The sequence below is a fragment of the Choloepus didactylus genome, chromosome 1, assembly GCF_015220235.1.
Source record: "Choloepus didactylus isolate mChoDid1 chromosome 1, mChoDid1.pri, whole genome shotgun sequence".
Classification (NCBI taxonomy): Eukaryota; Metazoa; Chordata; class Mammalia; order Pilosa; family Megalonychidae; genus Choloepus; species Choloepus didactylus.
In genome coordinates this window covers 85,355,494-85,370,452 of record NC_051307.1, presented here as the reverse complement: position 1 = coordinate 85,370,452, position 14,959 = coordinate 85,355,494, and the positions used below count along the sequence as shown (strand labels likewise).

At 45.0% G+C, this 14,959-nt stretch overlaps 1 protein-coding gene across 1 annotated transcript in view; it reads right to left on the bottom strand.

Moving 5' to 3' along the window:
• Positions 1-8,011, bottom strand: part of ARHGAP31 (Rho GTPase activating protein 31) — a 133,221-nt gene extending 125,210 nt beyond the window's left edge. The window contains exon 1 of the mRNA XM_037835983.1: positions 6,788-8,011. Coding sequence (XP_037691911.1) covers positions 6,788-6,887 — 100 coding nt within the window. The 5' untranslated portion in view covers positions 6,888-8,011. The remainder of the gene's footprint in view (positions 1-6,787) is intronic.
• Positions 8,012-14,959: the final 6,948 nt, after the last annotated feature.

Sequence of the window (14,959 nt, the reverse complement as noted above, 5' to 3'; positions counted from 1 at the left end):
AATTGATTTGAAGGGGAGGGATAAGTGGGAAAATGCCACATTGGCTTAACTGCATGACAAGCAATGGGTACAAGAAGCAACAACAGCAAAAAACTAGCTCCTTGTTCCTGGGCCTCGTAACTGGTCTGAAGGAACCACATGGAGAAAAGTAGAGTCCTGGGGCCCAGGAGCCAGGGCAGACAGGTAGCTCAGTTTGATCAGTCTGTTCTGGAGGCTATGAGCTCCTAGAAGTCTCAACCAGAAGAATCTATTACCACTTTGTTCCAGAAATATTTCGCCAGAACATCTAATGGAGAAGGTGGAAAGGATGAGGAATTAGCCAGGGGAAGTGTAATGATGTGCCAGGCAGGATACTGGCAAGGCAACAAGTAAGACAAAGTTCTTATCGCCAGACTGAGTCCTGGAACTTTCAGCTCCACCCCCATCTTCTACCCACTTCTGCACAGCCACACACACAGCCACACACACAGCCACAAAATCCCAAGAAACCTTCCTTCAGTGAGGAGAGTCACAGGACAAACAGGCCTCTGCAAGTGCTCCAGAATGGTCTTGGTCAAACAACTTCTGGAATTCAGAAGGCACGTCCCCTCACCCAGTTGTTCACGCTCCAGAAAAGGTCATCAGACTAGCCTACAGGTACGAAAAGGATAAAGGGGAGAAGAAGGAGGAAGAGGAAGGAAGAGGAAGAAAGAGCAGAAGGTGGAGGAGGAGGAAGAGGAAAAAGAAGAAAGAATATACCAGAAACTACAGCTCTAATGTCATTGGAGAGCTTGCCCATCACTTATACTATTGTCTGTGAGAAAATATGTTCCTAGTTTCAATGTGTTTCTCTCTGCTCCAGCATAAAGGCATGGCTTCCAGCTCCTTCCTGCCCTAGCAGATGGTTCTCATGGCTCCAGGGTAGAGTTGGATTATCTGGGGAGTGGGCTTCCTTGGCAACCTCAACTGCTGAGCCTCCTGAGGCTGGGTGGCCTCTGGTTGGCTGCCAGTGGGGGTGAGGAGAAGAGGAGGAAGGGTGAGGCTGTCCCTGTGGTCAAGGGACTCTTCCAGTGTCTGGAGAGTGGGGAGAAGGGAGGGATATGGGTAGGTGGAAGTAGCTATGCTTGGGGCTGTTTGTCATATCCAGACTATAAAAAGTTACAATTTGGTGTCACGTTATCCAGTTGGTTAGCTTCAGTGTTTAAAGCCTTAATTTTCCTCTTTAGTTTCTTCCTATTTCTTCCAGGAGATCAGCTGTGGGGATGCCCATCTAAACTCAAGCCCATGGGGTTGTTGTTCTGGCTCCATAAACTCCACTTCTAGGACCTGATTTCTCTTTGAGTTCCCTGTTAGTCCAGGAGTGGCTGGTACATCTTCCTCAGGCCTTCTGGAGGGTCCTTTAGTTTCAGATTGACATTTTGCTCATCTGTCATTCTACACTGATGGTCCATTCCTAAGCGACTCTGGGAAATCATTACACAAACTGCACTCTCCATTTAGCTGGGCAAGCAATCCAATTCCCACCCTTCTTGGTTATCAATTAGCGTCCATCTAACTGTGATCGTTTACTCTTGGTCAGCTCATTTCATTGGAGACTTCATCCATCCCTTCATTCATGGATTGCAGGTGGTTATTACTAGGGCAAGTCCAAGGTGTTATAATAATAATAGCTATATTTCTAGGTCATCATGTGCATGCCCTTTGCTAAATGTTTTGCCCATATTAACTCATTTAATCTTCACATCAACCCTACTATCCCCATTTCACAAGCGAGGAAACTGAGGCTCAGAGAGGGTAAGTTACTTGCTCCAGGTCACTCAGCTGGGAACAGGGAAAGTTGAGATTCTATCCTGGGGAGTAAGTTTCCAGAGCTCCTAATGGGAGCCCCTAACAGGGGAACCTGACTTGGGAGGATCAGGGAATGTTTCCAGAAGAAGCTGAGGCTAGAAGGATGCAGAATTAGCCAGGCAAAATGTGATAATGATGTGCCAGGCAAGATACTGGGAAGGAAACAGCTAAGCCAAAGAGAGAGCCCCTGCTCTCTTTCTCCATTCAATGTCAACTCTCATCTTGAACAGAAAAATATTTACCTTCCTCACCAAGTTTTTGCTCCTGTTGTCTATTTTTTTTTAATTTTAAATCTTCATTTTATTGAGATATATTCACATACCACGCAGTCATACAAAACAAATCGTACATTCGATTGTTCACAGTACCATTACATAGTTGTACATTCATCACCTAAACCAATCCCTGACACCTTCATTAGCACACACACAATAATAACAAGAATAATAATTAAAGTGAAAAAGAGCAATTAAAGTAAAAAAGAACACTGGGTGCCTTTGTTTGTTTGTTTCCTTCCCCTATTTTTCTACTCATCCATCCATAAACTAGACAAAGGGGAGTGTGGTCCTTATGGCTTTCCCAATTCCATTGTCACCCCTCATAAGCTACATTTTTATACAATTGTCTTTGAGATTCATGGGTTCTGGGTTGTAGTTTGATAGATTCAGGTATCCACCACCAGCCACCCCAATTCATTAGAACATAAAAAGGGTTGTCTAAATTGTGCATAAGAGTGCCCACCAGAGTGACCTCTCGGCTCCTTTTGGAATCTCTCTGCCCCTGAAGCTTATTTCATTTCCTTTCACATCCACCTTTTGGTCAAGAAGATGTCCTCCATCCCATGATGCCGGGTCTACATTCCTCCCCGGGAGTCATATTCCACGTTGCCAGGGAGATTCACTCCCCTGGGTGTCTGATCCCACGTAGTGGGGAGGGTAGTGATTTCACCTTTCAAGTTGGCTTAGGTAGAGAGAGAGGGCCACATCTGGGCATCCTGTTGTCTATTAATTGGAGATAAAAACTTTCACATTTTCTCCTTCAGCTTTCCCTTCAGTCATGACAGCTGACTTCAGAGTTTAATTGGGCCATTGGTTTCTGTAGGGCTGTTCACATCCCTTAGGCTAATGTATATTTAGCCTAATGAGAACTACAAAAAAAAAATATTCAGGAATAAAAAGGCTCGTAGTTCTCACTGGACCTTCAGAGAGTGCACTCTGAGGGGTCAAGGCTGCTTATCCAGGGGGCAGTTGGTCTGTAAGGCCCTGCAGTGGTTTCTCAACCCTGCCTGTGTATCACAACCATCGGGGAGCTTTTAAAACACACCCATGCATGGGTACCAAGAGATTCTTATTTAATTGGTCTGAGAAGAGGCCTGGGCATCAGCTTTCTTTTTAATGCTCCCCAGGTGATTCCAATGTGCAGCCAGAATGGAGAACCACTGGGCCAGAGCAGTATCACTTTTTCCAGGGAATGGGTGAAAGGACCAAGATTGTTCAGAAGAGCGAGCACTTCCTTAATCCTTAAAGTGGGGGCAGGACAAAGGAAGAAGTTCATTTTCTTGCTAACTCTCTAACTTGTCTCTTGACTGCTGGCCCCAGCATCTCCAAGCACACTTGGAAGTCCTACTTGGCTCCTAGGGGAGAGGTAAGAAATATTCATGGAAATACCCTGGCCTCACAGACCTGCCAATCACAGGCAACAAAATGATGTGGTTTTCATTACACGGCTGCAGGCAAGGGCCTTTGTATTCAGCAGTCAAAAAGAAGAAAAAGAAACCTTGACTATTTTCAGCATCAGTAGTAGGAAGGGGATGATATTCTCTCTATTCCAGACAGGAAGAGAAAGTTGTCTGGTTCCCAGGGGAGAACTGGGGGTTGGGGAGCAGCAGCCACTGTGCTGGAGGTTAAGAGGTTCCCGCCAACTCTGCCAGGAGCAACTTCATGTCATTCTTGGGTGTTCTTACCAGCCTGGAGAAGCTGAAGAGGGAAATGGACCCTTCATATCATGCCTATGTGCAGCTGGGTACAATCAAAGCAGGATCTGCAAGTGGCCTCTCTGTGGATGACCATAGAAAGTGTATGCATAGCTTTTGTGTATGCATTTTTCTAAAGGAAAGGGTTCCTGTTTTCCTTCAGCCTCCTAAAGATTATGGACAATTGGCCCCGAGCAATGTCTGCTCTAAGCTACACATCTATTTGCCACCTGCACGCCTGGCTCCACCAGATTTGTCCAACTGAAGGTTGCAGAGCTGGGCCTCAGCAAATTACAGAAGTGAATGACATGCTAAGCCTCTGTCTGCCCAGGGTTCCCCCTCAGGGGTGGAGCTTCCCCCTTTCAGGTGGCCTGAGCACAACTAATTGTCACCAGCTTTGCCCTCCACTCCAGATCAGGTCTTTCCTTCCCTGTCCAAGAACTAGGGCTCTTTGCTTCCCCACATCTCTGCTCCTTCCTGATGCCCTATGCTCCACGATCTGAATCATTTTTCTACCCAGGTCTTTCATCTGTCCCTGAACCCCTCAAGTGCAATAACCATGATGTCAGTCTTGTGAGGCTCTCCCCAGCTTCCCAGCTCCTAGTTACTAGGCTAACTGGCCACCCTTAGGATTCTGTGCTGATTTCCAAGGTGATGGGCAAAGGGGCAGTGCTCAGATCAATTTTTGCTTCCTAGGGACAGAATCCAGGACTTCTCTATTAATCAATACATGTTTCAGAAAATTCATGAAAAGGATACATTGTTTTAGAGGAAACTGCAGCCCTGGCTTTGTTTATTGATGCTACACTATAACAAAAATAAGAGAAAACTATCCAATTTGTTTTAGCTGTGGGGTAAAAGTCCTAATTACTCGCATGTATATGAGCTGCTTATTATGTACGCCTAATTTCCATGTGGCATAATGAGGGTTGGGAGGATCATTAAGGGGTTCAGTTTTCTTTCATTTCAAGGCCTATTCAGGTATGTTCAGCCTTGAAACTTTGCTGATTCTGTGGCAGGACTGTCTGCTTTCAATTTAGGGAAAAAAAAATCATTAGAGTAGAATGTTGGCCTAGCCAGGGAGCCTGGAGGAGAGGGGAGAGTCACAGGCCAGGGCGTGCAGTATCCTTCACGATTAACACCATGAACTAAGGAAGGCCAACTTACCTCTCTGTGCTGCTTTTCCTCCTACCCAGGGCCAGGAATAACGGGGCACTGGCTTTCAAATGTTTCCTTAAGCAATAGCTCCTTCCCTTTTTTTTCCCCCAAATGAAACTTACACAGAACTGCAAACATTAAGCAGGTGAACAAAGCGATACCTAAGGCTGCCTTTGCGGTATCTTCACAGAACCTCGGGGCTCCCCAGCATTCTGAGATCTATGATCTTATAGGCATGGGACAGGGCTGGCAAGCACCCACTGCAACTCTCGCAGCCCTGGAGGAGAGCACAGAATAACACCCAAGCGGTGAAAGGTGGCATCCAGGGATGGTCACAGTGTACCTGGACTTAACCTGAGGGTCTCTGCAAAACTGAGTCGAGGGAAGCATTTCATTCTGAACTTCCAAGGGTAGTGGTTAAGTATTCATACTTGAAGTGCTCCCAGATTTAAAAAAAAAAAAACAATCCATGAGATTTTCTTCCATATCTACCTTTCAAGGCTGTTGGTGAGGATTAAATAAGTTGACTCAGTTATGCCTCAATTTCAAAAGAGGTCGTTTTGAAGCTGTGGTCCCCCAAGCTCTAAAATACTAAGCCATTTGTCCTAATGACACAGCTGACTCTGAACTCTAGAATACCACAGGAATATCACACGATTGCAAATTACTAGGTGGTGCTGAGTCTTTAAAAAAACGGAAGTGAAACAAAAGCACTGCAGTGTTCTAAGATGCATTTGATATGGACTAATCAAGTAGTTTTTGAGATGATTTTCCTGGAGGCAGAATTATTCTGCACAGTTAAACAGCACTTAAATTTCCCCCTTTGTCATATCTATCTGTGTATAAACACCTGGCACATACAGTGGACTCTTTTCTCTTGCACTGAAAGTTTTGAAGATAAGGCCTTTTTTGTAGTGAATAAGCACAGGGCCAGTCAACCTTACAAAGGGAGTCATTTAATGCTCAATTTTGCCAACTTTCCTATGATTAAAACTTCTAACCTCAAATGCTGTTATTGTGTTCTAGATTGTTTTCCTTCCCCCTCCCCCAGTAAGTGTTTAAATGGTCTCTGCTTTCCTGGATTTCTCTCTCTTTTCTGTCTGACCTTGAAAACAGAAATGCTCTCCTTTTCATATACATACCCCAAACTATTTTAAATTCGAAGCCCTCTGACCTTTTTACAACACTCCTCTTGTCTGACACACCAAATGCTAATCTGAAAGCCAAGAGGAGGAAAGGGGGCTGGGAAGAGAGGCAGAAGTGTGTGGGGGGGGGGGGCGGGGGGACAGGGAAGGAGGTACCATATATATTTGGCATCAGTTCAGAAATTCAGAAAATGTGTTCAACCACTCCCCCAGCCAGAGTCCCCCACCCCCACCACCCCCACTGCCTTCCAGCACATCCACAGATGTGCGCGGATGAAATTGGAGCCCGGGAGGGACACCTAAGGTGGCCCTAAATATGTGCCCAGGAAAGCTCACAGATCACCATCCCACATTGTCTTCCCCCACTCCTCCCCTCCAACATCCAAAGTTTAGGATCAGGACCTCTCCAGCTCCCACCTCCACCCCAGAAAGAGCTAAACTTGTAGCAGCACCGCCCATTAACGGCTTGTGTGAGACCAACGGAACGACTGACACAGCCTCTGCACGTCGCGGCAGTGCCGCGCACCTTAAGAACCACACATACTCTTCTTTTTAAGTACAATGAACGCACAGGCCTGTAACACATTAACTCGTGAGCTGACTCTAACACACCCCAGGAGAGTCCATCTCTCCCGCAAACCAGAAGGGGAAAAAAAAAAAAAAAAAAAAGGCAAAGGCGTATTACCATCCTGTCCAGAGTTTTCCAGATATTCCGTCAGGTCACAGCCAAACGCACTGGCAGCTCCCTTTCGTTTCAGCTTCTGCTTGGCACCCTTGTTCTTCATGAGTTAGTCCCAAAGAGGGTGCCCCTCCGTCTCCCCTCCCCTCTGCTTGGCACCGCGCTAGGATGGTCTCTGGGTTAGATCACTGGCTGGAGCGCGGCTCTGGGGGGCCGCATCGGCGTCGGGAAGAACCTGGGACCCGGGCAACGCGCACGAAGCCCGCGGGGCGCTCGGCCCCTCCGCCGGCGGCCGAGCGAGCAGAGCCTGGGGTCCGCCCGCGCTCCTCCAGGGCCGCGGTGCCGGAGGCCGCGCGGAGCTGGCAGCGGCGGCTCGGCTGGCTCGGGAGTGTCACGTCCTCGCTTGGAGTCGCAGGGACTTTCACGGGCTCTGCTGTGTCCTCGGGGGTCTTCCTCGGCTTCGGAGCGAGGGGAGAGCTCTCCTCTCAGCCTCAGTGCTCACCCGAGGACGGGAGCGAGGAGACCGCCTCGGGGGCTGCTCGGGATCCGCTCCCCGGGGCCCGCTGTCTTGCCTTCAGACGGCTTTGGTAAAGTGAAAAGCAAGCATCCTGTCTCTCCTGCCCGCCCTCACGCCTTCCTTTTTTTCCTGTCTTACAAATCCTAGGCTCATCCAGCTCAGGAAATGCTGGAAGGAAGTTAGCTAGGCAGAGGGGCGGAGGGTGGAAATTTTTGGCAGCTCTGTGCTTGTGTGTGTGTCGAGCCGGAGGAAGTAGGTGGGTGGGTTGGGGAGCGCTGGGTGGGGGAGAGAACGCGCTTTTCGGAGAGCTGTTCTGCGGCTCCGGAGGTAACTGGGCGGCTCGGGAGGAAATCGCCGCTCTCCTCGGAGGACCCGCAGCCGGGGCCGCCGCTTCCTGCCCCAGCAGCTCTTCTCCTTGAAGAGAGCAGGAAGGGGTGCGCTTGCTTTCAGGACCGAGGGTGCTAGGTGGGGCTTAAAGAAAAGTTACGTCTTGTTTTTATCTTCGTTGTCATCCTGTCTTTGACACTTTCTATTTTGGTGCCTGCCTTTTTCCTACACAAACAAATAGTAATGACAGAAACAAAGACGGGCACTTCAGCGGAGAAACGTGACGGGGAGCGGTGTTTCTGGGGCCACTCCCGCTCACCTCGCCTGCAGCCCGGGACCCCAACCCCAGCTAACTCCCCTCCCACGCTGGGGTAAGGATACTCCTGGGCAATGAGAGGCTGGAGCTTTGTAACCCCTCTTCAGAAAGTCAGATTTCTGGTTACAGATTCAAGTTCACACACCACACAAGAGCGGTATTGCAAAAGATTGCTAAACGGAAGTGATTTGAGACACCTCTGATATTCTAGCAAAATATGGAGAAAGCAGTCTCCCAGACTATTTCATATTTTGTCTAAAGTTGCTTCAGGAGGGCGTGTTTTTACTTCTTCAGCAACATTTGAAATTCCTTGACTTCTGTGTACTCAGCACACAGTAAGCACTCAAATTCTTGTGATTTAACCATTTGAGGATTAGAGTAAATTCCCTGTGTAAGTTCAAATAAGTACATAGGTTTGTAGGGTAGGGACATTCATACAGCTCAGATTGCTGGCAAAAGCTTTATTTATAGTATTTTAGTTACTGAATTCCTTTACAGTCACTCATCTCCCTATGTATCACCATGACACTTTATGAACTTTGACCCTTGCCCTTCTCTGGTTCAGAGGTCACAACTTGGGCTGGCCTGAGGAATCTGGCCCACAGATGTATTTGGTTTGGCTCATGCCAAGCTTTAAAATTTTAAAAAATTAATTGCCAACATTAAAGAATTAAGAGATTTCACATAAGAAATCTGGATTTCTGGCTTCTCTTGTGAAAATGGAAGATCTGGTAATACTCCACCAGTGCATTCCCACATGGCAAGGGCCAGCTGGAGCTGAGTCGTCGCTGCCCCCATGAACACGTTCCCTTTAGCCACCAAGTCTCACAGCCCCGCTGCTGTCTTCTCCCCTTACACCTGCCTGGCCCCTGGAGCCACTGAAGAGTGCAACCCAAACTTTAAGGTCCCTCCTTCCTTCCAACTTCTGTCTGTCTCTCAGTGACAGTAGCATTGTCCCAGTCATCACGGCGAGACATCTTGAAGTAACCACTGACTCATTTCTCTCCTTCCGCCCCCACCTTCAGTCCAGTCCCGCCCAGACGGATGAGTCCTTCAAAATGCCTCTCATCCTGGTTTCTTCCTTTCCAGGATCACTCAGTCAGGATCATCCTATTCCTCTATTACTGAAATAACTCCTGGTGGCATTTGCTGAGTTCAGCTCTTCCCACTTCATCCCACCCTTGAGCTGGAGGTCTGACAAATCTTCCCTGGAGTATTGCTATTGTCATATGCCTGCTTTGCTCAAAACCCTTCACTGACTCCCTGTTTCCAACCGCCAGGGCAGCGATTTCTAAGCATTTCAAAGGCTGCTTGAAGAATATTCAGTATGGCTGGTTCACCCCTTTATTTATAGACAAGCACCTCCATATAGGGACTATAATTATTACAATTAACATTTGTTCAGGAGTTTACTTTAGCAAGGTCCTTCGTGTTCTTTATTTCCTCTAACCTCAGTGGATTTCATTACCTTGTCAGCAAAGAAGAGTGGCTGAAAGGGTAATTTTTCCTGGGGTCCGTGCTTCCAGGACACAAATTATGGATAAACTGCCAAGCCTTGTGAATTACCTTTTTAATTTTTTAAAAAAATTTTATCTTTCCATCTTAAAATAATTTCAGCATATTTAAGCATTGCAAAAAGTAGCACAAAGAATTCTCACATACCTTTCACCCAGCTTCTCCAAATGCCAGTGTATTATATAGCCAGAGTCCAATGATCAAAACTAGAAAATTTGTATCAATACAACAATATTAACTAATCAATAGACCTTATTCAACTGTGAATAAGGTTTTCTTGTTTTCCTTAATTGAGGTTGTTCACAGGCCATACAATTATCCAAAGATCCAAAGTGTACAATCAGTTGCCCCCGGTACCATCATACAGCTATGCATCTATCACCACAATTTTTTTTTTTCAATTTTTAGAACATTTTTATTACTCCAGAAAAGAAATAAAGACAAAAAAAAAAAAAAGGAAAACTCAAATCCTCCCATACCCCTAACCATCCCCCATCCATTGTTGGCTCATAGTATTGGTATAATACACTTTTTACTGTTGATGAAAGAACGTTAAAATACTACTAACTGTAGTATATAGTTTGCAATAGGTATATTTTTTCCCCTATATGCCCCTCTGTTATTAACTTCTAGTTATAGTGTCATACATTTGTTCTGGTTCATGAAAGAGATTTCTAATAGTTGTACAGTTAATCATGGACATTGTCCACCACAGGGTTCACTGTTTTATACATTCCCATCTTTTAACCTCCAAGTTTCCTTCTGTCGACATACGTGATTCTGAGCTTCCCCTTTCCAGCACAGTGAGTAAGGCTTTTAATTACATAAAATATTTTGCTAGATATGGTCGTTTTTCTTAATGAAGTCCACCAGTTAAGTATGGAAACTGTAGTTTACAAATAATTCTCAAAATACTTCACAGTATAACATTAGCTACATATAAGACCTCCTTAACTGCCATCAAACCCAGTGGGTTTAGGTTGTCACAAAACAGGTCTGCCTAGGTAAACCAGTAAGTCTGGAGATCTTAATACAGCCGTAAGACTTCTCTTTGCTTTACTTAGAATTCTGAAAAGGGACATCTTAGTCATAGAATTTTCAACCTGGAACAACCTGAGAGAACTTTTGGTCCCTGCTTCATGAGAAGTTGAGTTCAAGCTGTTAAGGGGTCAGGTTGAGGTAATGCTGAATCCGGCTTGTGCTGATTGAAGAAACCTTATTTGAAATGCTCACAGGGTGGTTCTTTGTCTCTGATAAACCTCAATTAGCCACATCTAATTGTGGAATGAATACAGAATTTTTCAGTCCAGATAATGCAGCCACAGGGTGATAACATGACTTGGCATCTGGAAAAACGTCTTGTCTCCCTATCTCTCCTTGTCCCATCTCAGTGCTCAGTGTGCCCTGTGATAAGGTGCCTAACTTGAATCCAGCCCTTCTTCTCTACTCTCTTTTTCTATTTGTTCTTTCTCTTTTCTTCCTCTACTGATCTTTTCTCTTTCCCTTCCTATTTCTCTCTTCTTTCTAACTCAAAGATGTGAACCTTTTTTGGGTCTGTGGAAGGAAATCAGATTTGAGTTTCAAAAGATTTTACCATTGGTTTGCAGATTTCATAGGAAGCAAGAAGATAAGTAAAGCCTTGTTAACTGAAGAGCAAATTAAACTATTTAGTGATATAAATTATGCCTTTAGCAAATGGTCATGGTGCACTTTTACTAAAATTCCACTTTGCTCACATGGAGAAGAATTCTGCTGTCACCTGTGATCCGTCTTATTTGCACTTGTCTAAGAAGGATACCTAACAAAATGTGCCTTCTGCCTCTTTCACTTACCATGGATGGTAGCAATCTTTGCCTTAACCAAGTAAATAAAGAAGACAGACAGAAAGTATTGGGGGATTTTTGTGTCACCTGTGACCTAACCTTTTATTTTTTTACCCAACTTTCCTTAAAATTAGAGTTAGTAGTCAGCAGTTTTAGAGTTCTCATTCCTCTCCTAGTGCCTGACTAGTTAAATGTTCTTATATGATTCCTGTGTTCTGAATTCCATGTTCTGGGGTACTCGAGAGTTAGCTCATCTTCCTGCTGGATATATTGCCTGCACTTCCTCTGTTTGAAAGGTGCTTGTGTGGTATCTAGTGTTGAGATTTGTTGGGTGAGGCTGTCCTGTGAGGGAGGTATTGTCCCCCCTGCCCAGCCACCAGTGCCTGAGGCCAGAAGGGGATGAGAAAGTCAGAGCAAGAGGGCATCTAGAGACTATAAATCCCAAACTCCATTACTGCATTTCCCTGCGCCATAATTCCCCAAGTTAGGCCGTACTCCAAATTATTGATTCTAAGTGTCCAAATGAGGGTGAATAAAAGCCCTCAGTGGGATGGGAGGAGGTCCATGTTACCAATTCCTAATCAAACAGAGCAAAGGGAGGAGGGGTCACCTTGGTGGGAAAGGAGGAAGGAGAATCAGAACCCGTCTCCCAATCCTAGAAGCAGGGATGACCTTCTGCCAGTCAGGAGTACCATCCCAAGACACACCAGCTGATCTCCCGCTGCTCCACCACCTCTGCAACCAGGAAAGCCAGTTTTGCTTCTCAACAGGCTTTCAAGAACAAAGAGCCTAGGTGATAAGAAAAGAGAAGGAGGAGGGCTTTAAATGGTCCCACTCACAGTCTAAAAGTTGAAGAACATGGTCATACTTACATGTGATGTTCTCTCTGTAGCTCTCCCCCCTCTTTTTCTTAAGGATTATGTGTTTCAGTTCCCTTGAAATTCTTAAAAGTTGCAGAACTGCATTGGGTGGTGGTGGTGGGGAAGTGTTGGGAGACGCTGCCATACATCCTCATTTCCTTGGCTGAAAATGTGAGTCGGTTGCTTCACTGTCAACTGGATATTTGGGGCAGAGAATTGCTGAAGGTGAGGGAATAGTGAGAAAGAAGAAGACTTTATTACAAACGAAATTTTATTAACTTTTTTATAATAAAAGTTCATTGATCAGTGCCCCCACTTTCTAATTCAGAACCTCAGACTTTATATAAGACCAGATGTAGAAAGAGAGGGTGGAGTCCAAGATGACTCCAGATTTATAAGATTGGGTAAAGGTGAAAGATAAAACATACTTCTCTGCACATTAAGGGTCATAACAAGACTTTCAGATAATGTCCTTTGATAGTATAAAAAGCAAGACTAGGTAGAAGCTGAGAGGTTTCAAGTAGAGATTAAATGAGATATCTGCACAGAGTATTTGAAATTATGTGACAAGATGAGTTTTTCCCCCTCTAATATTTCAATTATCCTCTAATTTCTCTGTTTTGAATATTGTTCAAAAATAAGAGGTTTGCAGATTTTTTGGGTTCTACAGAGTGTTTTAAAAGCTATAATGGCATTGGACTCACACTACACAGTTGTGACATTAAATGAGCCTTCAGTATTTCAGCAACTATGAACAAACCAGGCAGCACAAGACCCCCTTGTCCCTCCCAACCATGGGCAATGGATGCTGCCAAACAGCAGCAGGAAACTTCCTTCCTAGAGTCACGTGTGGAGAAGAGACTTCACAAGGCCAGAGGGAAAGCCAAGTGCTGTGGATTGAATTACCATTACATTGACATCCGAGTCTGTGCAGGGTCTGGCTTTAACCTCAGTCTGAATCTGGAAACATTTGGCTTGAGGTCTTTGTTCCATGGCCCAGAGGGAAAGATGGCGGGGGCTGTTGCTGTAAGCAGCCGCCCACGGAGGCCCTGGGAGTCTGTCCTGAGGTCCTCACTGGGTTGGGAATGACTTCTCTCACCCTGTTTTCCCAAACTGAACAGAGTCTCTGGGTAGAAAAACCTAGATTCCTCAACTTAACGGGTGTCCACAGGGCTTGGCTATTTGATTTATTTCAATCATCTGGGTGTTTTGTTTTTGCTTTTTTGCTTTTCATTACTCCTCTGCTTCTCCTTTTACCCTGTTTGGTTCCCCTTTTACCCCTCTTCACCCCCCACCCCCTTGGGCATGTTTCCTTCTTGGAATAAGACATAGAAGAAACAAAGCAGTGGTTTTTAGCTACATGTGTCTCCCCCCAGGGTCTCGGAATACTGGAGCAAGTGATTTTCTTGGGTGGGTGGCGATCTGTCCCCGCCCCGTTCATTGTGTTCCATAGTTTCCTGTCCACTGCCTGTAACCCTTTACCAATCTGCCAGGCGCCTGTTAACACAAAAGGGAGGAGATGGGGGGAGGGTGTTCTGAGGAAAAACATCCCTATAAATAGCCTGTTTGAACAAAATTGTTTTCCAATACACAGTTTATTGTTGGCCTTGATGCCCCATAAGCTACCTCATTCTAGCGTTTTCCTACAAGCCTGGTTTACCTACTCAGAGCCTCTCTGAGATGAAGATGCTGTAGAGGGACTCGATGGAAGCTTTGGATCCCCGCAGACTCCCGGCCAAGGGCAGCAACAGCTCTCTCTGGGCACTAACTAGGGAGATGGGTCAGGTTGACATGGGTTCCACACCTGGCTCTGACATTTACTTGCCCATGACCTTGGCTGGACAAATTACTTAATGTCTCTGAATCCCCATTACACTACCTTTAAATCGGAGTGAAAATAACTACCTTTTATGATTGTTGTGGAGATTAAACAAGATAATTTAAATGCCTAGCATTTTGCCTGTTCCTTGGTAAATGCCCAGTCCATAAATGAGAGCTATTTGTTTCATCTTCTCACTGAGCAGTTCTTCTGTCTCTTCCATCATTATCCAATTCTTGGTGCCTTTTTCCCATTTCCCCATTCTGGTCCCTTGTCCCATATAAGACACATTTCCAGGGCTTTAAGTTTATTTTCTTTTCATATATTTATTTATGCTTTTCCCAATTCCAACATGTTTTGAGTGTTATTTAATTTACATTTAAGGACTTAGAACTGGGAAAAAACTTTTCAGAAAGGGTAAGATTGCCTCTTGTTAAGGAACAGTTTTCTAACATGGAAGGTATACTGTCTTTTTTAGGAGGTGGTTTTGATCATGTCTCACACTTTTCTACGTCTCTGATATCCCAGGACCTACTTTTATTCTTATCTTGGGAATACAGTATCCAGAAATTAGTTTAGAGACAGGAGTTATAAAAGGTTATAGATACAAGTTTCCCTCAATATGTACATTGTATCCCTAAAATTGTGAACATTTGTAAGTTGGACGGTATCTTCCTGTTGTTTTTCATTTATACATTTTGGTTGGCAGGGGTTGGGCAAAGTGAGGAAGTGGTCCCAGTTTGTAATCAAAATCACACTTAAAGAATCATACATTTATTACAGGGAGCATTCTGTATTCCTCATCTTCAGTACACAGGCATTTAATTCTCTACACGAACCCCAAAAGAAGCTAGTCAAATGCAATCTTATTAACTTGTGTACTTCTTAAAAGTAAAATGCATGTATGTATGTATGTAGCTATATATCACATAAATTTTATTTCATGGACTCCCGCCCTGATTTCATGGGACCTGATTATTTAGAGCAACCACAGCCCTGGA